Raw genomic sequence first — 26353 nt, 5'->3', positions numbered from 1 at the left:
ACAGCTTTTTCCATCAGGCCATCAGACTGCTGAACACATCGCAGACACCTCACCCTCACTACTGAAACTCCAACATTACACACTCCATACTGTACATTAATGCCACTGTTTTGCACATACCAGCCTCTGTATATTTTATATCTCTTATCTTATTGTTTACTTTATTCATTTGTATATTTAGATTAGCCATTTTTATATTTTACATGTTTTTACATTACTGTACTTTTGCACAACTCTTTTGCTGTGAAGCTCGCACACAAGAATTTCACTCGCATGTACTGTATCAGTGTACCTGCACATGTGACGTGACAATAAAAGTGATCTGATTTGATTTGATTTTAAACAGCAAAGCGTGCATGTGCCGCCGGTCCTGCAACTTCACCAGATGATACGGTGGCTGGTAAGGGTCACCGCGCCTACACCGCAGCCACGGTAAACCCACCGAGATAATATAGTTTTTTAAAAAACAAGACGGTTATTATTATTGTCAACTTTTTTTTTTACCGGGGTTTACCGCTACACTGGTTACTGTGACAACCCTACCTGATCGGTCTGCTTTGATCTATTTTGAAAACTCCGACCAAAACCGATAGGGGCGCTATCGGCCGATTACGATCAAATGCCGATCCATCAGTGCATCCCTAAATAAAACCCGATAGCTGCAGCCCTAATAAACTTATCAACATGCTGTGTATGACTCGTCTTCGCTCGTTACCTAGAACAAGGTGTCTGTTTTCCATGTCTCTGCTTCAGCACACCCGATTTACATATTTACATTGCTTCCTCAGGAGGATATCAAGTGCTGCAGATGCCTATCAATATCTTTCATTTAAGTCAGGTGTGTGGTAGCGGGAAACCCTGGTGTTTAATACGGGGTCCTGATGACTGGGCTGGAGGACCACTCATCTAGAACTATATGATATGACATTTTTGGGCCAACACCGATATCCGATATCAAGATCACTGTTGTGGCCGATAACCGGTATTTGCCGATACCGATATACTGACATTAATGCTTCCAAATTCAGCAGATTTAGTATAAAATGAAAATGATTAAAGCTGAATTTACATTATAATGTACACACACCACACACATTTACGCTTCTGAGATGATTACATTCACTGTGACATGACTAAACAAATACACATCACCCCCTCACCCTCTGAAACAGGCAAACAAATGGAGACAAGATGTAGAAAAAAAATCGGTTGTTAATATCGGCCCGGTTTTATTTATTGGACCGATAGCTATGTTAAAAATGACTAACATCGGCTGATACCAATATTGATGTCGATATTGTCCACCTCTATCTAGAACCTTCTGGTGCTGATGTGTAACTGGTGGCAACAGCCATAAATAACACAAAGTGGGAGTGAGAAAGTCACTTGTTTGTTTTGAAAATGGGCTGCAGTACCTAACTTTGAGCACAGGATGTCATTCTTACTTCATTGTTACAAAATGCCCCTTTAAACTGTAAGTCACTCTGGATAAAAGTGTTGTCTGAAGTTTTTCCTACTCTGAGACTTCAAACCTACAGTTGTCACTAAAATAAGACCAAATATGATTTATGTGGGAGGCTTTTTGAAGGCTACTGAGGGATAGGCTGAGGTTACTGAATACTTTTTGTTTCTTTCACCTCTCATCTTAATGGCCTTTAAAATGCACCTGGATCCACATAAATACGCATGGACGAATGGGGCAGGGATTAGGGATGGTCCGATCAGCTTTTTTTGCTGCCAATCACGTTGCCAATCACATGGATAAGACATGAATCTTCTAAGTTATAATTAGTACTATGTACAGACCACATGATCAGGGGAGAAGGAACAATAACATCACCTTAAATGGCCTGTATTAATTTTAGGGCTGCACGATATTAGGAAAACCTGCGATATGCGATAACAGTGATTAATATTGCGAAGGTTGATATTACTCGCGATAAATAAAAACTTAACTCAAGAACAAAAATAATTCAAAACAAAGAAATAAAAAAATGACAATAAAATCATTAAAATGAGAAAAACAAAAGATGTGAGGAAAGTGAAAAAGAAAATAAACAAGAAAAGGCAATCAGTGGATCCAGGGAAAAGCAGAATCCGCAGAAAGAGCAGAACAAAGCTAACTCAGGTGTTTGCTAACCATCAAAATTAAGTACATCGAACTTATATATCGCTTTTTAGGACATTCAAAGACGCTTTCATGCACGCTCACATTCACACACTGCCAGTGATAGTAAGCTACTATGTAGCCACAGCCGCCCTGGGGCGGTCTGACAAAGGCGAAGCTGCAATTTGGCGCCATCTGCCCCTCTGACCACCGCCAACAGGCAAGTTGGGTGAAGTGTCTTGCCCAAGGACACAACAGCAGAATACCCCTGGCGGGAGTTGGTATCGAGCCCATGACCTTCGATCATGAGGCAACCCGCTCTACCTCCTGAGCTACTGCTACCCCAATTAAGTGCCGTCCACCTCAGAGGCGGCATCTAACCTATGAGAACCCACCCAATTGGCCAAATTGGTGAAGAGCTCTATTAGATTTGTTAAAAAACATCATGCTTCCATTTTATTGACAAAATGCATTATGTGTAGCAAACATTTGAGCTAACCATCCATTGCGATATTTCTCTGTTCTTTGCGATATGCATGCGCATGCTGATATCGCGATAATGATATATTTGCAAAATATTGTGCAGCCCTAATTAATTTAGACAAAATATGGTTTTACTTTTTCGAGAGAAAAAGAAAGACTTGCAGCACAATCAGTGTGTTTGTTTCTGACCACAACTTCTAAGCCTGTCATATGTTAGTTTTATTTTGAAGGGGAGTTCAGTGGGCGGAAAAGGTTCCGGTCAGCGGCTGTTGTAAAACCGCTCCGTTACAAACTGTAATGTGGATAAACAGAGGAGCTGTAAAGCTGTATGGCTGACAGTAGCCTGAATAAAAGACCCTTAAACGAGTAACCTGAGACAGAGGCGTGTTAGTTGCTTAGTTTTCTGACGGTCACGGTGATACAGACGAGTGTGGGCGAGTGTAGCCGTGTCTGACTGTTGCCACCCCAAGTCTTTGTTTCTGCAGTGAGCGTTGACACCTCACCTCACTCCTCCCTGAGTTTTTTCTTTCAAAGTCCTAATAAATCCACTGTGTTGATGCATTTTAACGAGCTTCCCTGTAGGTTATCATCACTCTCACTCAGTAAAAGTTTGTTTTGCACGTTTGCCGCTGCGCACATACACAGTGCGAAGTAAGCAGGAGAGAGACGTCATGCCACACACAGGGTCTCTGCCAGCTGCAAAGTATGAACAACAGGTGATCAGCTGCTACGATCGGCTGTGAAAGGTGTGGATTGGAATCTGCAGATTTTAATCGATGGCTGATAAATCAGATTCAGAACACCCCTATCAGGGATAACTGATTAGAACAACATGGTTTATGCCCTTAATCTTAATCTGAAATGTCTCCCCAGCCTTCATCAGTGTGTTCAGGAGTGAGTCATCACTAAATTAAACAAATCAGCTGTGTTCTGAAAGACAGGTGTGTGTCTGGGGGTGGGGTGGTGAAGTTAAATAAAACTGCCATAACACAAGTGAGCTTCTACAGCTGATGAACCTGTGGAGTCAACCCTACTCAGGACGAATTCTGCAGCTGATCAAACTCTGACATTAGTCAGCCGTTTTTACAGCTTAATGAGCGGATGTGACACACACAGTCATTCATTGTTGAGTCACAATCCCACGTGAGCTCAGCCATTGTGACCCAGCTGATCTGAGTTTAAAATCCTAACCCAGTCAGATACACACAACAGCAGCAGATTCTGTTGTCTTGTTGTCGTTGCTGAGGTACACCTTCCTGGAGCAATAGATGTTTAATACAAACAACCTTTCATTCGTTCATTTGTTCATTCATTCATTTCTTTACATAAGGGGGAGCTGGTGCCTGTTCCGAGCAGTCATCAGGTGAGCGGGAGTGGACACACCCTGGACATGTCTCCAGTCCACCACAGAGAACACAACTAGAGTCACATATGTCAGGCGTCAGTCTGACTTATTTTGACAAGCATTGACCAGATGGGAGATTTTACCAGCTATCATCCGCCCTGCCTTATTTCAATAATAAGATAGGAAAGAAGCATAACTATTATAATATGTATTCTGTATCAGGTGACTTTAAACACGACTACTGTACGCTTATCATGATGACAAAACCACTCATTAATCTGAGAAATCCATATTTTTATATTTTTATTCATATTTTATTATTTGTTTGTCCAATTTACAGCAAATACAAATATTTTGTGTCAGATTTTATATCTCAAAGAAGTATAAAAAGTATGTTATATGTATATAATGTTTCAGATTCAGATTTCAGATTTATTGGCCAAGTAAAAGTACATTTACAAGGAATTTGTCTTTTCACCAAGATCTTGCATTGATGATGGAACAGATTGGGATCGGGCTTCCTAATGATTTAGCCTTTTCCTCAGTTACCCTGCATGAGTCACAGGAACTGTTTAGTACACATAATTTAGATTGTTTATGACAAAAATGTAATTTGTTTCCAATAACATCATATTATACATATCCCCATGGGACCAGCCATTTAAAAAGTTCTCATACATACAACTTCAGTGGGATTCCAGTGGAACATTTCTATGGGACTTCTGTATTAATTCTTCTGACCAGGTTTGTTTAGCTGCTCTGTTGATAATAGGACACACACACACACACACACACACACACACACACACACACACACACACACACACACACACACACACACACACACACACACACACACACACACACACACACACACACACACACACACCCTGCTGTAGGTGAAGTAATTATCTCTGGGACACGCTGCACATATATTAGTGACCTCCAGTGTAGATGCTATCAAAGCTGAACAACAAAGTACTTCTTATAATTTGGGCAAATTACTCATCATTATTTAGTAAAACTGGCATCATTTTGTTTATGTTCTGCAGGAAAAACTAATTACTTTGTTTACTCACCTGCTGTTTGTGTGAGTTGTGTCACACTATGCTAAGAAGCACTAAGAAGATGAGCTGCTATTGGAACGGGTCAGTCAAGGTGGTTCTGGCCTCTGGTTAAGATGCCTCCTGCTCACCTCCCTTTGGAGGGTTTTTGGGAGGCACTGGAGGAGCTGGAGCTCCTGTCCTTGATCTGTTACCTCCATTTCTCAGATGTGGGTTACAGGATTTGTAAACATTTAATAAAGCCTTTAATGATTAACAATAAATAAATGAAAATGTTTGTGGCTTTGAAACAAAGTGAGTCTGGAAACACGTAATCTCAAGCTGCTGATGACCTTCACAAACACTGGATGGTGGACCACCAAGCTATCCAGACTTTACTTAGTTTTTAACGTGCTGTTTAACAGTTGGATATGCAGCATAACCACCGAGTAATGCTCATCAGTGGAAGTAAGACTTATTAATGTGTTTGGTTATTTGTTTCTCAACAAAGAAAATGTTGATTTGTTGTTTCTGTCATTTTGTTATTTCAGGTGTTGTGTAGTTATAGAAGACTGAGTGTACCATGGCGCAGTTCCCCACCACATTCACAGGTCAGTGTGTGTGTGTGTGTGTGTGTGTGTGTGTGTGTGTGTGTGTGTGTGTGTGTGTGTGTGTGTGTGTGTGTGTTTACTTGTGTTTATATGTTTAAGTGGACAAATTTTGACTTTACCCTATAGTGTGGAGACATTTCCACATTGTGGGGACATGTTTAACGTGGTTTTAGAGGTATGGTGTGAATTAATGTTAAGGTTAGTTTAGGTTAGGGTTAGAAATAGAACCCCATTGGTTAAGGTTAGAGAATGGTTATGGGTTTGGCATAGTGGAGTCACTAATATGAATGGAAGTCACTGGAGGTCCACAAAAGCATATAAATGCAAGTGTGTGTTTGTGTGTGTCTGCTCTGTCTTCTTGATCCCCAGTGCGTTGTGGTGGATGGCTGCTTATACTGAGCTAGGATCCTCTGGTGGTTTCTTCCTGTTAAAAGGGAGTTTTCTAGCCTAGTGAACGAGACCAAATTCTTGCTTTGCAAAGTTTGGTCTAGGAACGCTCCTTTGGAACATCTGCAGCCCCTAGCAGCATTCTGGCTGGCCAATCACAGCTCTCTAGAGGGGTTTCAAACACATAGAGAGCTGTGATTGGTCTATGATGGTGGGCCAATAATAGCGCTCCCAGCACTTTATCCGCTTTGTGGGCCAATCAGGGCCCTCTATTCGTCTGGGGGGGGGGGGGGGGGAATGATGCAACAGAGTGAAACAAGATGGCGACAACTCATTTGCAACGTCTTTTACATCAATTTTTAACTATTTGGACTTTGGCTTTATTAGAATGAGTAGCAGCTAGATGTATTTCAGTTCTTTTATTTAGAAAGAAGGATGTATTTTTGCCTTCTTCACCAGCGGACCGCCTCGTCTACGGACAATCGTTGCAGTGAGTGCGTCACGTTGTTCATTGTCCAGTAGCATGTGTAGATCGTTTGAAAGACAACAGTAGAATCTGCCCCACGACCGAGAGCCGTCAATGGCGCGTTGCCAAACTAAATAATATATTTATCTTTTCTGGCTTGCCAGGCTAGGAGTTTTCCTCTCCACTGTCGCTGCATGCTTGCTTAGTATGAGGATTGCTGTAAAGACTCTGAAACTAGTCAGTGACTCGATGCTATCTGCTGGGTTCCTTATATAGGAAACTTTTTACTGATTGGCTTAATGAACTGACCTGTATTGGAATGTTAACTGTGTGAAGTGCCTTGAGACGACTTGTCGTGATTTGGCGCTATTAAAATAAATTTTAATTGATTACAAACTGAATCAAAAATGTATTATTTTGAACATGTTTTTTGTTTTTCACATTGTAAGTTCAATGTTTGACATTTAGTTTCAACTTTTATTTTTACAGTTTCAACCTTTTTTCCCTATAGAGAGCCTAAGTCACGCCCATCTACTTCCACACTATGGGTCCCTGGAGAAACGAAAAACTGAATGCATGTCAAAGGGGCTAAAAACGCTATTTTCTAATTCTGCTTGTTTTGTTCCATGGATTTCACATATAATGTCCGTGATTTTTAAAGAAGCTTTCTGATACCAAGTACTCACTTGTTTTCGAACGGGGGGAAAGGTTATTTTAGGTTTTGTGTGAAAATAAGTCCAGGACTAGAGATGCGCTTCACAAAAGTGACGTCATCGAAGCAGACACCGAGAAAAATAGAGGAAAAATGGCTGTAAGTTCAGCAAACTTTAAATCCTTTCTTCAGAGGGACTGAACCACCATAAATCTGGCCATTTGGTAAGTAGCAGCTAAGCTAGGGGATAGGAGAATCTTGTCATATATGCGACGTGCCGATGTCTGATGTGTAGTCATGCTAATTACAAACTTTTACAAGCTGATAAATCTCAAAGTATGGGACAGGTGTGGTCGAAACACCCATCAATACTTTTAATTTAAAATGCAGCACAACATATGTGTGATCCAGGGCGTAAGCCGGCAAAGCGGATTAGAAAATAGCTCTTTTAGCCTTGTTGATTTGCATTCATTTTTTCGTTCTTCCGGGAACCAATGAGACGACCTGAAAGGGAGGAGACTTAGGCTCCCTATTATCCAAATATCCCAGCCCTGTCTCGGCTTCACAAAAGAGTCGGACTCGGCACAAATAAAAACAATATTTCAGAGTTAAATAAACATTCCTGTTGTCAGTAGTGCAGAATGGACCTGTTCGCTGGCCTTTAAGAAGAGCTTTGCTCTGAGCGGCTCTGTGCTAGATGGAAGCTAAGTCAGCATCTTGAATTCAGTCTTGAATCTGCACCCAAGGACCTGTCTGTTAGTGCTTGTTTTTGTCTTCTTAAACTTTTGCTTTGCACTATCTTCCATTGGGAAAGAGAAGGAAACTCATCTGTGGGTAATCCTGTTGTCTAGTAGCTCCGGTTTGGGCCATCTGAAAACAATAAGTGCAATCAGGGGCTGCGAACGAGCTGTTTCTCCCCTCCCTGAACAGGTGATCTAGGTCTCAACCATTGTAATCAGCTGCTGCATGAACACCTGTTTGCAACTAGTAGCACAGCATAACGCCGCGTTATGCTGTGCTACTAGTTGCATTGTGCTCCGTGTTAACGCCGCAAAGCATCATGGGAGTTGAAGTCTTTGCGGTAAAATCGGCCAGCGGGCCAGTTTTAATATATTTTTGATATTTATCTCGCGGGCCACATAAAAATGCTCTTGAGTTTGACATATGTGTTTTAAGGGTTCAGATGAAAACACCCGACCTCTCAGGCTGCTCACACATCGATCTTAAGTTTTCGCCGTTGCGCTCACGCCGTAATGCAGTATTAGATGTGGTTGAAGTCAGACATGAAAAAATAAATAAATTTTACATGAATAAGTGATGCTTAGCCTGGTGGGGGGAGGAAAACCTGGCCTAATAAGCACTGGAGGAAACCCTGTCAAGATCGTCAACACTCATTTATCTTAATGCTGCTGAAACATGTAAACCAAAAGGCATTATATCCACTGCTACCTTTCTAATTTTAAACTCAGTAACTTATGCTGTAACTTCACCGTGCCCTGCCTGCTCCTCTTTGTTGCCCGCCGGCTGTGATCACAAGCGACAACATAGTAGTTCCTGCTGCTTCTTTGGGAAACGGCGCAAAAAAAAAGAAAGAAAAACAAAACAAAAAAAACTTGGGATCTTGTAGGCGTGGCAGTGGAATTTCAGCCGTGGCGGGCCGCCACGGCTACGGCTATGTAAGGGAAACCCTACCACCTGTCACTCGATGCACTGGCTCTCACTGAGACCTGGATCAAACCATGTGACAATGCTACCCCATCTGCTCTCTTGATTAACCACACTTTCACCCACACTTCTCGTGCATTTGGCCGAGGTGGTGGAACGGGCATGTTAATTTCCAACAAATGGAGATATACAGTCAGTTGCTACCCATCACTAAATACAACTCCTTTGAATACCATGCCATCCAGGTAACTGTACTGAAAAAATTCTGTTTGGTTGTCATATATCACTAACCAGGTCAACTCGTAGGCTTTCTTGATGAACTCGACACCCTGCTTTCCTCCATTCCTGAGCACGACTGTCCCACAATGGTTCTTGGAGACATGAATATTCACCTGGACAGCTCATCAGGCTTCCTGTCACTAATGTCATCATTTGATCTAAAACTAGTACAAAGTTCTCCAACTCACAAAGCTGGAAAAGCACTTGACCTCATTTTCACCAGAAACTGAGCCATAGACACAATCTTTGTCACAACGCTGACACTTTCCGATCATTACTTCATCCATTTCAGCACGACTCTACAAGGGCGTTCACTGCTTCCTCCCCAATGGTCTCATTCCACCGAAACCTCCGCAATCTGGCACCCAACCACTTCTCCTCTCTTGTTGCCTCCACTCTTCCATCTCCCAGCACATTCTCTGCTTATGAAGTGAATGATGCCACCGAGTCACTCTGCTCCACACTCTGCTCTTGTCTTAACAACTTGTGCCCTTTAGCCACTAGACCAGCTAGATCCTCTCAGTCGCACCCTTGGCTAAATGATACCCTCCGGTCTCTACGCACCAATCTTAAAGCTGCAGAACGGAAATGGCGCAAAACAAAAGATCCTGGTGATCTATTGAAATTTCATGATTTACTGTCCTCATTCTCTGCCAGCATCACTGATGCAAAGAAAGCTTTCTACACTGACAAAATTCTCAGTTCTACTCACTCTCAGAAACGATTTTCAACATTCAAAACTCTGCTCAACCCTCCGTCTCCACCTCCTACCAACAATCTATCAGCTGACACTTTTTCCTCATTCTTCACTGACAAAGTGGCAGCTATAAGCAAACAGTTTACTCAACTGGCCATTCCTGAACATTCGCTACCACAAACTCCTTCTAGCCCAACCATCTCAAGCCGTACTGCTTCATTTTCCTCTTTTTTCCCTGTCACTGAGAACTGTGTGTCCAAGCTTCTCACGTGCAGCCGCCCTACTACATGTCCACTCAACCCCATTCCAACTAAGCGGCTATTGCTCCTACAGTAGCCGCAGCAGTCACACGTGTGATCAACGCTTCACTGACATCCGGTCCCACCTCTCTCAAGCATGCTCAGGTTAAACCGCTGCTAAAAAAAAACATCTCTTCCTCCAAATCATGTGTAGAACTACCAACCTATCTCCTCCCTTTTCTGTCCAAAATCATTTAAAAGGATGGCTTTCAAGCAGATCACAGAATACCTCTCACAAAACCGTCTGCTTGACCCTTACCAATCTGGGTTCAAAATGGGCCACTCCACTGAAACTGCTCTGTTAGCAGTGACTGAATCCTTAAAAGAAGCTAGAGCGACTGCCAAATCCTCAGTGCTTATCCTGCTCGACTTATCGGCTGCATTTGACACTTTCAACCATGGCTTCCTTTTCTCCACACTCTCTAGCATGGGCATCACAGAGAAAGCACACACCTGGTTTGAATCGTACCTCACAGGATGATCATTCAGTGTATCTTGGCTTGGACAATCCTCTACCGTGCATCGTCTTGCCACAGGAGTCCCCCAGGGCTCTGTACTAGGACCTCTTCTCTTTGCCATATACACCACCTCACTGGGTGAGATCATTGGATCACATGGCTTCTCCTACCACTGCTATGCAGACGACACCCAGCTCTATCTGTCCTTTCCACCGGACGACCACACTGTCTCTGCACGAATATCTAACCGTCTCTCTGACATGTCAAAATGGATGAAATCCCACCATCTCCAACTCAACCTCTCTAAAACTGAACTACTTTTCATCCCAGCAAAACCATCCATACAGCACAATATCTCAATCTAAAATGACTTCCTATCCTGGCTCCTTCAAAGGCAGTTCAAAATCTGGGTGTTGTGATTGATGAACACCTGACCTTTAAAGATCATGTTACCTCTGTTGCTCGTTCATGCCGCTTTGCGCTGTATAACATACGACAGATCAGACCATACCTAGCACAACACACCACCCAGCTCCTGCTGCAATCTATCGTCATCTCCCGCCTCGACTACTGCAATGCCCTTCTAACTGGTCTTCCAGGCTGTACTGTGAGACCTCTTCAAATGGTCCAGAATGCAGTGGCGTGTCTGGTCGTCAATCAGCCAAAAAGAGCACACGTCACCCCTCTGTTCATTGAGCTCCACTGGTTACCGCTAGCAGCACGCATCAAATTCAAATTGCTAACACTAGCATACAAAGTCCGAGATGGTACGGCTCCCATCTACCCGAATCCTCTTGCAAAGACTTACGTCCTGGCCCGGCCGCTCCGGTCATCACCAGATCATCGGCTATCAGTGCCTACACCACGCTCAGAACAATCCAGGCTCTTCTTATGCATCGTTCCACATATGTGGAATGACCTACCAAGCGCTACAAGAACAGGGGCTTCCTTTTCAATTTTCAAGAAACTCCTGAAGACCCTGCTCTTCAGAGAGCATCTTCTAAACTAGCACCCTCCCTGCACCCGTCCCCCCTCTCTACTGTCCACTCCTTGTTCCCTCCTCTCCATGATTGATGTCAAGTTGTTGTTGTTATTGTTGTTGTTAGCCTCAAGGGCAACATGCCGATAATCACTTGTAAGTCGCTTTGGACAAAAGCTTCTGCTAAATACATAAACATAAACATCTAATTGGTCCAGAATAATGGTGAAAATCAAGATTCTCAGGCCATTAGGACCAATTACTGCATGAGATAGATAAGCTAGGCTTTGTTACATCTCATTATCAAACCAAAGTTTAAAGTCAGCTAGAGTGAGGTTTATAACCTTAAAACAAACATTTATGTGTTTATATTTAAATATCTGGCCAGAATATTCTCTTTGTTAGTGATTTACTTCCACATTAGTTTGTAGTTTCTGTCTTCATCACTTCCTCCTCCTCACCTTTACTCACCGCTCTGAGTGGACTCTCTGTACTAAATACCTTCACACAAGAAGTGAAACTGCTGACTAATACATCTTTCTCATTCTGCTCGTTTGACGCTGTCGGTGTCTGGCTTTGTCCTGGAATTATAACCATATCCTTTTGGTTTGGGTGTCGTAGGTCCAGATGTGTTTCAGATCTCTGTGGATGAGAGAGCCAAACATGATCAGCAGTTTCACAGCCTGTCTCCGACCGCTGGAGGTTACATAACAGGTAACAGACACTCTTTATTCGGTTACTCTTCCAACAATAGCCTGAGAACAGCACCCCCCAACAGCCTCTGGTCACATAACTTTAGCTGAAGTCCAAAAGGTTTTGATGTTCTAACAGAACCACATCATTTATAGATGGATAGATAAATATCATTGCACAATTAATTTTGATTTTACAGGTTTTTTTCTTCTATAAGTAAGGGCTGCAGCCATCGGTTATTTTAATAATCGATTAGCCTGCCACAGTAATTGGTCGATTAATCGAATAATTGGATAAGCCTTTATTTGTCTGCTTTGGAAATGTGGTAGAATTGTAACAGCGCAGTACTAGTTAATGACTATTATATTACCATTATATTTCTATAACAACATTTACTGAATTACACTTCATTAAAGTGTCAATGAAGGGGCCGTTTTGGTCTGAATTTTATGAAGCCAAGAAGGAGAGGCTAAAATTGCAGTTCCACCCTCATCCACTTGGGGTTGGCAGCAGAAAAGAGAAAATCCTCATTGACTCCCATGTTAAAATGCCTATTTCACAGCAGAAATAAACATGTTTACAGCCTGGTGCAAAAAACTTTTAAGTTTAATAGATCTAGTTTACACTCATGACAACTCTGAGGGGGGTGAGTGTTTTTGTAACTCATCTGTTTAAGTGTAATTACATGCTTATAAATCTGAATAATGAATGAGCCACGTCAGCTTTGGGCAAGGCCTCACGTTAATAGATGTTCGGCCATTTCCCGTCTGTGAACTTTAGGTGTGTCCTCTGTGTGTTTGTGTTTGGATGTTAGTCATAGAATTATTTGAACACAAGTCCACAAGCTGTGGTTATTGACTGCGCTAACAGGCCATCCAAGCAGTTTCTGCTTATTTTTTATCAGCAAATAAAATTATATTTCTGTATTTTATCTCGCTGGATGAATGGAGGGAAATGCTGCTTGCTCAAAGATGGGTTGAAATATAACGTGTTGGTGGGGCTGGCTGACTGGGTCCAGAAACTCAAGCTGACTGAGGCTAGCTAGCAGAGACTTTGGGGCTTTGCCGCTAATCTGCAGTCAAAGATTTGTGAGGTCTTCGCTGCAGAGAGGTTTGGCGAGTTTTGATAACGTGCCTTTCCCTTTAACAGTGGCAGTCCTGCGATCAGAGATCTGTGAATCTGCCACTTCAACATTGAGGAGTAAGCCCAGCAAACAGGATGCCCTGCTTCTCCTTCGCTTGGCCAGGAACAGCTGCTTCACGCAGGCTGCCCCAAGCCGCCATCTCCCAAAGGGGCCGAGACACGCAACCCGTCCGCCTGGCTTTCATGCTAGGTTTTAGTTTTGCTGCATGCCTGTGGAGCTTTCTGAGGGAGATTGCAGGAGCACTGTTTCTCTTTGAGTTGATTTTCGAGTTGCTTTACCACATTTCTCTTGCTAAAAATGCCCGAAAAACTTCAGTTAGCTTGAGTTAGTATGTTGCTCCACTGATCTCCGACCCGCTCTGACCGAGGCAGAGCATGACCAGGGCCAGGGTGCCCATCTCCGATCGCAGCGACCTGAGGCTCTGCTTGTATTTTAACAGTCCATATTATTGCTCCACAGGCGACCAGCATGACTACAGCCTACGGAAGCCAAGCAGTCGTGCAGCTCAGCTATTTCTGACTCTGATCGTCTCACATTTTGTTTGTTTTATTTTTTAGGTGACCAGGCCAGGAACTTTTTCCTTCTGTCAGGGCTGCCCCCACCCATTCTCGCCCAAATATGGTCAGGCACACTCCCAGGAAGTATATGCATACACATTTAAGATGGTCTAAGACTACGCTGTGTGTGTGTGTGTGTGTGTGTGTGTGTGTGTGTGTGTGTGTGTGTGTGTGAAGTGAAGACAACTGATCAGAAACTAAAGTGTACATATACATACATATAATTCAGATGAACATTCTTTTAAATACGTGTATTTTCGATGAATCTCTGTCTTCAGGGCTCTGGCTGATATGAATGGTGACGGTCGTATGGACATACACGAGTTCTCCATCGCCATGAAACTCATCAAGCTGAAACTTCAAGGTCACCCTCTGCCTTTTTCACTTCCCCCCAGTTTGAAACAACTTCCACCACCTTTAGCGCCCCAGACCAGCTTTGGTAAGACTTAGCAGTGTCCTGTGTGTTGCTGTCCACCTGATGTCCCACTGAGACTGTGGAACTCATGGGATGAGCTACTGTTGTAACATCTAGAGGCTTTTGGGTGTTGTTTTTAAAAGGTCACTGTGTTTAACCTTTTAAGCACCAAAGTTGCAATATTGTGACAAATGTCATTACTGACTTTACCGAGCCACATCTACAAATATTATCCCTCATGAAGTTACTACTTTACACCACTTTACACCAGAAGACAGTGGAGATGTGTAATTTCAGGCTGAGCCACAATTATGGGTGTGTTTATATTAAGGAGTTTTTAGCATTTGAAAACTGCCTCCTGCCGAGAGGGTCCCCGGATGGTGACGAGAACAGGAGACGAGCGCAGCACGAAGAGGGTGAATATTAGAGGGATAAAACTTACAATTGCCGGCAGGTGTGGTCCTTGTTGACGGATCTCTTTGTCTGGTCATGACTGATTCTGATTAGGAAGCAGAATATTTACTCTCTGATGAAGAAATTCACTCATCCAGCCGGAAAGATTGACGCTGCTGCAGCGTGCAGCATCAGACAGCGGGTGCCCAAAGAAACCTGACAAACATGACAAAAAAGCATTTCTCTTGAAAATACAATATAAGATTAAAAAATGAAATAAAAATTTCAAAAGAGCTTTATTTATGTATATAAATAAAATTTTTCTAAATAGCATGAAAAAATAAGGATAAAGCAAAGCCCTCGATTTACTGGTCAATATACGTTCCTACCCTCATCCATGGTCACAAGCTTTGGGTTGAGACCGAAAAAACTAGATCATGGATACAAGTGGCTGAAATTAGTTTTCTCCCCAGGGTGGCTGGTAGGGATGTAGGAAAATATCAATATGGCAATATATCGCAGTATTTTCCCTGTGATATTATATCGATATTCAAAAGCTGTGTATTGAATTTTTGGAAGAATTTTCATTCAAACATTTGTGTGTTTTCTTATCTTTTGTTGCAATTCAAACGCCGACCGCTAATAAGCAGCCGTGTGCACTGAGCTTTGTTTCCACCACTGAAATGTAAATCCCTCTATTACGCTTCAGACACCTCTTGTTAAACATGTTACTTATCAGTTTGGACCGTTTATTGAATTTTACTACAATAATTTCAGTCTAAAAAAAACGCAAATATCATCTGGCTGAATGTATCGCAATATATTGTGATATGTCGTATCGTCTTCCCGTGTTGTGATACGTATCATATCGCCAGAATTTCACCATTTCACATTCCTAGTGGTTGGGCGTAGGAATGAGGTAGTCTTTGAAGAGGTAGTCCTTCAAGACTGTTGGAAAACCATTTCAGGTGACTACCTCTTGAAGCTCATCAAGAGAACGCCAAGAATGTGCAAAGCAGTAATCAGAGCAAAGGGTGGCTATTTTGAAGAAAATAGAATATAAAACATGTTTTTAGTTATTTCACCTTTTTTGGTTAAGTGCATAACTCCACATGCGGTCATTCATAGTTTTGATGCCTTCAGTTAGAATCTCCAAATGTAACTGGTCGTCAAAGAAAACACATTGAATGAGAAGATGTGTTCAAACCTTTGGCCTGTACTGCATATTTCTAAAAAGTGATTCCTCCACGGGGCGTTCAGAGGTGTGCAGAGTTAATGTACAGTTTCTCCTATAAAAGCTATATTTAAAAACAATAATCAAATTTTTATTTTGACGTTCGCGACATTGGGTTTATGTTTACATCTACCAGCCAATAGAGGGCACTGTTGCAGTAAAAAGTCAGCTTGGCAGGGCGTGGCTGGGACTGTGGAAAATGGTCGACTTGTTAAGTCAAGCTGCTGATTCTGAGCCCAGAAGATGTTCTAACGGTGAATACTGTTGTAAAATAAACGTAGTAGTAGAAATTACTCCTTACCCTAAACAATTTGACATGGCTGGTCACTTCACGTGTCTGTAGTGAACCTACTCCCTGATGGCTGGAAAATGTGGTCTGTTGTTGCACTACCATCTCTAAACACATGTTGCCATAGTGTCCGTGTTCCACATTCAACCTTTAACTGGAATAAATGTGTAACTTCTGCTCGTAACATTTATTTAGAACAGAAATGACATAAGATCTTGTTTGCTTCTGTTTTGCTCCAGGAATGCCTTCTTTGCCACCTATGGCCCCCATACCAGCTCCCATCTCAGCTCCCCTGCCGGTTGTGCCCCCCCTCCCCCTGCCCCCCATTCCGGTTGGAGTGTCTCCCCCTCTCGTCTCATCTGTACCTCCTCCCCTTCCTCAGCCTGTTGTCAATGGAGCTCCTCCCACCGCCATGATACCGCCCATCTCAGGCTTCCCTCACCCAGGTAGTCTGAACGTTTCTCTTCCTTCTGCTCTCTAAGCTTTTGTTTACATAACAGTCAGAGGATTCTACGTTCATCCTTGTGAGGGGTCAAAGACTTTGAAGGCAGTGTTATTTTTAAATATGTGGAAAATGTACAAAAATTCTTACTTTTGTTAAACATGAATATTTGTCATCAGTCTGAAAAGTTCTCTTCTGCTCTCTCAGCTGCTCCCGTGAACAAAACCTCTTCATTTAATCGTTCCAGCACCAAGCCGCAGAAAGGCTCGTCGTTTGATGCTGCCGGGTAGGTCTGATGTTTATCTAACTAATCAGATGATGTGGCAGATATATTTCAATCAAGGAGGAGACTGTGTGTGTGTGCCTTCAGTGACCCCAGTAGGGGTTTTCCTGTATTAAAGAGCAGGTTCACAGAGAAACCGTTGTTTTTGAAAATGATCAGCCACTCTGAATTTAACATGCAGGCTGAGCATGAAAATAGTCTCCTCCACCTATCTCCTGCATTAGCTTCTGGTAGAAAACAGATGGTAAAACTCTAGTATTTGAAAAGCCTGACAGACTTCACACTGTCACTAACATTCATGCACTCAATGATCATGGCTCACAATGGGGAATGTTGTGTAGCAAACGGCAGAGAACATCTTGACTAGTAGACGCTAACCGTTAGCATTAGCAACTCCACCACACGACATAACTCCTCTTGGCTTGTGTTATCTCTGGAGAAAATCATCAGTGTTGCAGCACAAACAGAGTCCGTGGTAGAGTTGCATTGCAGTTATCCAATTTGAGAGGAGATGTATAAATATCAGAAAATAAGACTACCAATCCAGCAATGTTCTGTCACTCTTTCCTCCAGCTATCAAAATAAATCACGGCAAGATTCCCATCAGAGCATCTGAGCTCTATCTCACGCTTTCTTACACATTCTCCAAAACTTGCTGTTGACAGCGCACAGAAGAGGAGCTTGGAGCTAGTCTGTGACAGACCTGTGCGCGGTGTTGACTGCTTCCAGATCTGGAAAGTGGCAACCCTTCTTTCAGCGAGTCTTGCCAACCTCTGGCTATTTCCTTTAGAGAGATGTTCCTTGGTTTTAAAACTTTGGTGGAAGTAGCACTCGTTATTCTGCCTCCAGTACGGCAGCGGTGCACAGATTCAGCATCTAGAACATTTAAATGTCCATGAGTCTGTCTGAGGCCTCCGCAGTCCAGAACCTCATATAACCTATAACTTCTTCAGCAAGCCCCCTAGAGACATTGGATGACGCACAAGCAGGTGACCAGTTCAGGTTTATGTGGAGCAGAAGGAAAGTGCGTTTGGGCCACGGCAGGTGAAATGTTCCTAACTTGGTCTCTTTCTGGAGTAGTTCTCTCACCTGATGGCACCATCTAGTGGCTGACAAGCATATCACACAAATAGTTTCTCCTTCAGTTTTTTTTAAGATGGCGCCTTCACGTTTCTTTTTTAAAGATGTGCTTCTGTATCCGACAAACAGAGCTAAAACACGTTCTTTTACAAGTATTATTCTCATGTTCTCATATATTTGTATTTTAAACACTTTATATGTCACTCGACCTAACAACAAAGACAAAATTCAACAAAAAGTAAGAAAAACCAAAATACCTCTGCCTCCAAACATATGTACTTTGCTTCCATTGGAAATTCCATGGTTGGACTTCTGTGTTTGCAAATCAGTCTCTAGTAGGAATTTAGTGCCGCGTTTAATTTGGTGTCTCCATCCTTCGGTGTTATGTGTTGACCCTAACCCCTACTTCACCCTGGAAGCATCGGTGGCGCAGAGCAGCAAAATGTCACTGCTTCAAATTAGAATCCGTTATAGGCTTTGGGGGTGATTCAAACCACCTGCAACGTGGACATGCTTAGGCACGTCCCAGAAGCAGTACACCGCACCGCTGAAGACCAGACCAGGTTCTATTTTTGCCACAATCTTCTTCTGGGACACGTGATTTAACATAGAGCTAGACAGAAAATCAGGTACAGTTTTAGTGTAAAACCGCTGGTAATGTTCAAGATAAAAGACTATTGAAGCAATGTAGTTTCATTTCTACGTAGATTATGTCAGTACAAGTGACCCAACGGCTTCTTTGGTCCCAGCGTCATTCCAGAAGTGCAGCAGTGTGTTTTTCATGGCTTTAATCCTGGCAGTGGAGAGGAACAACACCATATGTGACATCAAACAGCGATATCAAATGTGATTTCCTTCATTTTGGTTTAATGACGGATGGCATAGACTAAAAGGAAGCCGTTAAGCGGCCAAGACTCCCCAATGTGTACTGGATCGCAGCAAAAGTCGCGAGCAAACCGTTCTGCCGCCGTTCCACTCCACTGATGCTTCCAGTGTGAAGTAGGGGTCCACCCTGATGGATGGATGGTTTTTTTAAGCAGGATCTCTGATAAGCATCAATTAATATCTTGTGGAGTTCAAAACCTTTATCAGAACAGCAGTGGCTCAGGAAGTAGCGCGTGTTGTCCAGTAATCAGAGGGTTGTAGGATCAATCCTGGCGGAGAATGCAGCTGTTGTGTCCTTGGGCAATACACTTAATGCACCCTGCCTGCTGTTGGTTGTCGGAGGGACTGGTGACGCCTGTGCTCATCAGCCTCACCTCTGTAAGCACGCCCCAGGGCCGCTGTAGCTACACTACAGCTCATCACCACCAGCGTGTGAATGATACTCTGTAGTGTAAAGTGCTTTGGTGTCCTCTGACTCTGAAAAGCTCTATGCATACATACATAATATATAACACATATGCTACGCTACATATACTTTATACGTGAGGGTCATTTAGTATGTGTTTGTGTGATTTATGTATGATAATACAGATGTGAAACTAATTCACATAAAATAACCGTGATTACTTCTCCGTAGGGCTGCTCGATTATAGCAAAAATAATAATCATGATTATGGTGACTGAAATTGAGATCACGATCATTTAGGACGATTTTTCAATTTATGCTGATTTTATTTGTTTTAGTTCAGTCATAAAGTTGCTCAGGGCACAATCAGGACAAAAAGAAATAAGAAACAAGATGATCACTAAAAGAACTCCTGATTACCAGTATAAAAAGACCAATATACTTATAGCTCATAGTCTATGACCCAAGGGCTATAGACCTTGGTTTAACTCATTTAAGTCTAACCAGTACAGACCCAAATACCAATATCTTGCAAATACTGACAGCAAGAATTATACAGTGACATTTATAACAATTAAATGCAAATAAATTGATGTTCACAAAATGTTGTATAACATTTATTTAGTCGTGTCAAGGTTCTGTAGGAGAGTGCACTAGCACCGTGTCCTCAGAGAGATTAGTTATTAGTTGTCAGTGTGAGGAACTTATTTCTACCTTATTTATAAACTATTTATTTACAAGTCGTCCATCAGTTAATGTAATAATTTTCCCAACCACAGCTGCACCCCCCCAACCCCCAACCCGGTCTCACAGCAATCGGGACAAGCCGCACGTGTGTTTAGCGTGCCGCACACGCACATTTAACTGTTTTTAGTGGCTCAGGAGTCCGCAAGTGCAGTGTGTGTGCCACTCACTCTGGTTACTCTAACAGAGCCGACTCTGAGAGCTGTTTCTTTAGCGACTGACACATCACTGCATCTTTCCCTTTCCTAATGTCTTGAAGAACGGTCCGGAGCGCAGGCGGAGTGTTTAGCTAACCTGCAGGAAATGTCAACGACAGTTATCCAGAAAGTAGCTAATGGTTACCAGAGATGTTTCTGAGGTGTTCGCTAGGTACTTTTAAGATTTAAAAAGTCAAGACGGGGGTCTGAAAAGCTGCTAGAAATAGCGTCAAAGTCGCTAAGTTAGCAACACTGTGGAGCGCTTCATTTGCAACTCGGGGCAGCGCAATTGGGAGGAGCAAATAATCGGCTTGTTTTGTTTTTATAATCGTTCAAAACTCAGATCGTAATCGTGATTAAAATTCGATTAATTGAGCAGCCCTACTTCTCCGACTATAATCGTACCACCAAAGTTTGTAATCATTGCAGCCCATCATGACGCTGTTTCTTATTGATCTTTTTTGTCCATCCCAGTCCTCAGCCTCCCTCTGATTGGGTGGTTCCTCAGTCCTCCAGGCTCAAGTACAGACAGCTTTTTAACTCCCATGACAAGATGATGAGTGGATATCTCACTGGTACATAGACACGTTAGCATGTTGCTGTTGTTGTTAGCTGAATCACATCTTTATTCAGTGTGCTTGTCTTGTTCAGGACCCCAGGCTCGCACTATCCTGATGCAGTCCAGTCTTCCTCAGAGTCAGCTGGCCACAATATGGTATAGTATTAAAATTCCACCATTTCTAATGAAACCATAGCCATCAATATGAACTTGTTTTGTTGTTTTTCTCTTTAGGGGTCTGTCTGACATCGACCAGGATGGAAAGCTAACAGCTGAGGAGTTCATCTTGGCTATGCACCTCATAGATATGGCTATGTCAGGGTTACCTCTTCCTCCAGTGTTGCCACCAGATTACCTCCCACCAACTTTCAGGTAAAGGTCATTATTACACCTCAGCAGCAGATGGCTCATGTTTGGTCCTGTAAGAGTCAACATCACTGGTCCTGGAGGGTTTTAGTGGTTTCTCTGCTCCAGCACACTAGGTTCAGTGGTTGAATCTGGGCATGCTCTGATCCGATCAGATTTTCAGGAAATCGGAATCGGGTTGGAAAAATTGGATTTAACCATATAAAACAAGGCAAGGCAGCTTTATTTATAGAGCACATTTCAAACACAGAGGCAATTCAATGTGCTTTACAATTATCAGGACATGATATGAAAACAACATAAAAACACAAATTAAAATACACATGAATAGAATTATAGTTTAGAGCTAAAGGAGACAAAGTTACAGGGCAGAGTACAGTGGAGACGACGCATGATAAGAAACAATTCATTTAAAGGCTGGTGAGTACTTGAGGGCTTTTAGTTTTGTTGTAAACAACACTAGGGTTGGGGCACATCTGAGGTCATGGAGAAGCTGATTCCATATGTGAGCAGCATTGTAGCTAAATGCAGCTCCACCATGTTTTGTTCTGACCCGAGGTTCTACCAGCTGATTGTTTCCATGGGATCTCAGAGCCCTGCTGGGTGTGTATACAGGAATGAGACCTGACATGTATTTTGGTCCCGTGCCATTGAGTGATTTATAAACTAGCAGGAGCACTTTGAAACCTATTCTGTAGTTTACTGGTAACCAGTGTAGCGATCTAAGAACAGGAGTGATGTGCTCCGTTCTCTTAGTTCTTGTTAAAAATCTAGCAGCAGCATTCTGAACAAGCTGCAGCTGCTTCACAGCTTTTTTTGGAAAGACCAGTTAGGAGACCATTGCAATAGTCCAGCCAACTAGAAATAAAAGCATGAATACGTTTCTCTAAGTCTGGTCTGGACATGAGACCTGTGACTCTTGATTTTTGATGAAGGTGATAAAAAGCTGATTTAGTTGTAGCCTTAATACGTCTGTGAATTCACACACCATAACATACAGCAGCTAGCTAACACAGGGCATAGTTGTCATCTCAAAAGAGAAAATGTCTGTAATTTGGTTGTATTTTTAAATGAACAGCAAAAGGAGTGTAATAAACACGTGTAATGTGTGCAAACTGGGCATTTAACGAGGTGTAAAAGGTTGTGCTGCGTTCAACACTGATGTAAATGATAAATGACAATTTATTCTTACATACTTTCTCAATTTTAACACATTTCTTATTAATGTACGTCCTAAACTAGTGATGTTTTATAGCAAATAAACTAAAGAAATGACATAAATACAGAAAGAAAGAAACACATTAATGATTTAAAAACTTAAAGGACAACTCGTTTGTTCTCCTTGTTTCTAAATGCATTTCTAAAGTATCGGATTGGGACTCGGTATCGGGAGATGCTTAAAATCAAATGACTCGGAATTGGATCGGGAGCAAAACCAGTGATCGGAACGTCCCTAGTTGAATCACCTGTGCAGCAACTCATCAGGTGTTGAAACAAAGTTAAAACTAAAACGTGCTGATTACCGCTTGTTTACATGAAAGCTGTAATGATGTATTGATATTAATCTCAAGACTGACAGCAGTAGAAGAAGAAGAAGAGTGTGTTGATTGCGTGTGTGTGGTTTAGGCGTGTACGAAGCGACAGTGTTCAGTCGGACCAGAAGAGTGTTCAGGAGGAACCGGAAGAGGAGACGGAGAGCAGCCAGGAGAAGAAATTACCGGGTGAGTTTTCTGATCTCTTCATGGCATCAAACAGGTACTACATCATCTCTCGGCTGTTTTACAGCCACGTCTAAAACGATGACAAAAGCATCAAAACAGACTATTTCTGTCACTTATTTCAGAAAGTAACACTCATAAATGATGTAGATTAATTACATATAATTTTTCTCAAGCCTGTATTTCTTTTTGCACTGATGAATATTGCTTACAGATGACAAAAACTCAAACTTTTAGTCTCAGAAAATTAGAATATTGTGAAAAGTTAGAGACTGGAAACTCTTGGTGTCACACTAATCAGCTAAATAACTCCAAACACCTGCAGCAGGTGCACCTAAAGACACGTTCACATCTGGCTCGGCCCGGTCCGGTCTTGTTGGGCCAGGTTCCGTTCACACAATGATGTCTGGTTCACACAGCCTTCTCAGGAAGGCGGATGTCTCCGAGCACGCGGGCGGGGCAAAAGACGCGTGGAGCCGTGTTGCTTTTGGAGACTGTGATATGAAGCACACAGCTTCCTGCTGTCTCTTGAGACTGCTGCGTGCTCCTCACAGCAGTTTGTCCTCACGCTGCCGCTGCTGGAGAAGGAGGTCCGAGCTGCAGTCAGAGGAGATGTTTACTCCACTGCATCCAGACTGATAATGAGCATGTTGACCAGGCCAACCCACACATGAAAGCCTGATGAATGGTCTCATTCTGGCTCAGTAGGACACACAACCATGAGGACAAATGCTGACTGGACACATGCCCAGATGTCAGTTGTGGACACTGTTCACAAGGAGGGGAAGCCACAGAAGGTGATTGCTAAAGAAGCTGCATGCATCCAAGCATGTTCACAGAGGTGGTAGGAAAAGGAGCAGCAGGAGCAGGGAAGGGATCATTCATTCAGGAATCTGGTGGACCTTCACCACGACTGATGCTGGAGATGGATCATCTAGAGCAGTGGTCCCCACCCTGGGGTCTGTAACCCCCCAAGGAGGTCCCACAACTTCATTAATTACTTTTGCTGTGTGTGTGTGTGCGGAGGGGGGGGGGTAAGAGATGAGGTTGGGCTGTCCTGGCTTGTCGTTGACACAGGCAAAGGAAAAAGGTTAGGAACCACTGATCTAGAGCTTCTACACACAGCCTACAGATGTCACATTCCTCACGACAAACAACTCCTGAACCAGAGACACCAGAAGCATCATACCTGGGCTACCTGAGAACTGGGCTGATGCTCAGTGGCCCAAAGTCCTCTTTTCAGATGAAAGTAAAGTCTGCAGGTCATTTGGAGATCAAGGTCTGGAGAAAGAGAGGAGAGGGTGAAAACCACCTGAGCCAATGATGCAGAAGACCTGAAGGCTGCTAGCAAAGCAGCCTGAGATCTATCACACCTGAGCAGAGCCACAGTCTGATGGGTCGCCCTGACGTAGCCTCCACGCTGCATGGATGCAGTGAATCACGCAGACCTTTCAGAAGCCTGACATTTCTGTTTATAATGTCCTTTTTCATAATTTAATTTTCTGAGATGCTGACTGTTTGGATTTAATGTCTGAGTGTGAGTCATAATCACCAATACTGCACTAAATAAAGACCTGTTCACAAATTCTCTCACCTCAGTGACGTTTGAGGATAAAAAGAGGGAGAACTTTGAGCGAGGGAACCTGGAATTGGAGAAGAGACGTCAGGCTCTTCAGGAGCAGCAGAGGAAAGAGCAGGAACGGCTGGCTGCTCTAGAACGAGAAGAACAGGAGAGAAAGGTAAATGTGATGCACATTTCTAATTTCCATAATGTGTTTGATGAAATTTGAATCAGTCAGGGATTGTAGTTAGTCTTAAACCTTCTCAGTGTAACTTTGCTTGTCGGCACAAGGGACTTCAACAACTAACCCGCATGTTTATGTTTCAGGAGCGCGAGCGGCTGGAGCAAGAGCGGAGGCGACAGCAGGAACTAGAGAAGCAACTGGAGAAACAGAGAGAGCTAGAGAGGCAAAGAGAAGAGGAGCGGCGCAAGGAGATAGAAAGGAGGGAGGTATGATCTAGAGCTGCAGCTGTTGACCTTATCAGCTTGTCCCGACAACCTTGTGCAACTGTTTACAGTCAACCACATCTCTTGATGTTCATACTGAAGACGTTTACTGTCAAGTTCACTCTGTTATGCTGTTTATTTCCAGGCCGCTAAAAGGGAATTAGAGCGCCAGCGTCAGCTGGAGTGGGAGAGGCAGCGTCGCCAGGAGCTTCTGACGCAAAGAAACAGAGAACAAGAAAGTATCGTCCTGCTCAAAGCCAGGAAGAAGACTCTGGAGTTTGAACTGGAGGCTCTGGTAATCAGTTACATAATCCAGAACGCACAGAGCACACATGAGGATCTTATCCATAACATTACAGGCACGGCTTGGAGCAGTGATGTTGTCCTAGTCCGAAGTTGGCGTCTAGTTATTGTCTAGGATAAAGGATGTTGTACATAATCTAATTTCTGTATTTGTTTCTTCAGAATGATAAGAAGAACCAGTTGGAGGGTAAACTGAAAGATGTTCGTTTTCGTCTGTCGGCTCAGCGGAGGGAGATGGAGCAGACCAATCAGACCAGAGAAACGCGCATCGCTGAAATCACACAGCTACAGCAGCAGCTGCAGGTACGCTCTACATCCGTCTTTACTGCTGTAGCAGAAAGCTGCATTATGTAATAGTTTTGGTTACATAAAACCATTTTACATCTATACCCATACGAGTGAAGCTAGAACTTTTTGCCACGACTGTTTGTAGAGGAAGAAATTCCATTCATTTAGAAGGGGCTTGGGCCGGTACCACACTGTGAGAGCATGTGTCATGATGTATGCACGTTCAAGAGAAGGCTGTGCTCTCCTTCAGTTAGCTTCTAGAGAACCTAAACTAACAAATGGAAACATACATTTAAAAATGTATCCTGCCAGCAAATCATGCCCGGTCCATCTCCGGCCGCTCCTCCTCCTGGTTCTGGACAGATTTGGGCACTCAGAAGTGGCCCCAAAGGCTGATAATTCCATCCTGGATCTCTGCATGTCCACCTCCTTCTGTCCAGAGTCATGCAACACTGGCAGACGGCACTGCTGCACATCACAGTCTGGTACTAAGCTCCAGAACTTTGAAACGTTTCAGTACCAGGATGGGGAGTGGGAAAACCTTCTAGGACAGTCCGATGTCGGCTCACTGATCCCGGGATAATGTTCCGCAATCACCAGCTCTATCCCCCTGGTTCTCCAATGCACTCTCCAAAAAACCTGCCAACTAACATCAGCATCTCCTTCCAATGCTTCTCCTGACACAGGTTTTCCTTTACTTAAGGGTGGTAGTTAATAATAATGAATAAACAGGTAAATAATTTGGGAAAAAATAATAAATAGGTTTGAACGTCATGGGCATAAGAATTTTACGGACTGCAGTTTCTCTAACGACCACGTGGTGCGCCCTCTGTAGAGCAGCTTTAAGACTTGTTTGTAAATATTTCTGCTGTAAGGCC

General features: G+C 43.0%; 1 protein-coding gene across 6 annotated transcripts in view; it reads left to right on the top strand.

Annotated features, from left to right (window-relative positions):
- The window catches only part of itsn1 (intersectin 1 (SH3 domain protein)), an 85021-nt gene that overhangs the window by 14356 nt on the left and 44312 nt on the right, over positions 1–26353 (top strand). For 4 of the 6 annotated variants that reach the window (XM_070542605.1, XM_070542600.1, XM_070542602.1 and 1 more), the window contains exons 2-15: positions 5530–5589; positions 12093–12185; positions 13866–13929; positions 14144–14304; positions 16436–16642; positions 16846–16924; positions 20708–20808; positions 20885–20948; positions 21027–21164; positions 22785–22879; positions 24476–24615; positions 24765–24887; positions 25030–25179; positions 25350–25490. In XM_070542605.1, the coding sequence (XP_070398706.1) occupies positions 5562–5589; positions 12093–12185; positions 13866–13929; positions 14144–14304; positions 16436–16642; positions 16846–16924; positions 20708–20808; positions 20885–20948; positions 21027–21164; positions 22785–22879; positions 24476–24615; positions 24765–24887; positions 25030–25179; positions 25350–25490 (1584 nt within the window). In that variant the 5' untranslated portion in view covers positions 5530–5561. Of the gene's footprint in view, positions 1–5529; positions 5590–12092; positions 12186–13865; positions 13930–14143; positions 14305–16435; positions 16646–16845; positions 16925–20707; positions 20809–20884; positions 20949–21026; positions 21165–22784; positions 22880–24475; positions 24616–24764; positions 24888–25029; positions 25180–25349; positions 25491–26353 lie in introns of all 6 variants that reach the window. The other 2 variants (XM_070542599.1, XM_070542598.1) reach the window with 1 other exon arrangement.

The sequence above is a fragment of the Nothobranchius furzeri genome, chromosome 12 (genome assembly GCF_043380555.1).
Source record: "Nothobranchius furzeri strain GRZ-AD chromosome 12, NfurGRZ-RIMD1, whole genome shotgun sequence".
In the NCBI taxonomy this organism is placed as follows: domain Eukaryota; kingdom Metazoa; phylum Chordata; class Actinopteri; order Cyprinodontiformes; family Nothobranchiidae; genus Nothobranchius; species Nothobranchius furzeri.
This window is presented reverse-complemented; position numbering and strand designations above follow the sequence as displayed.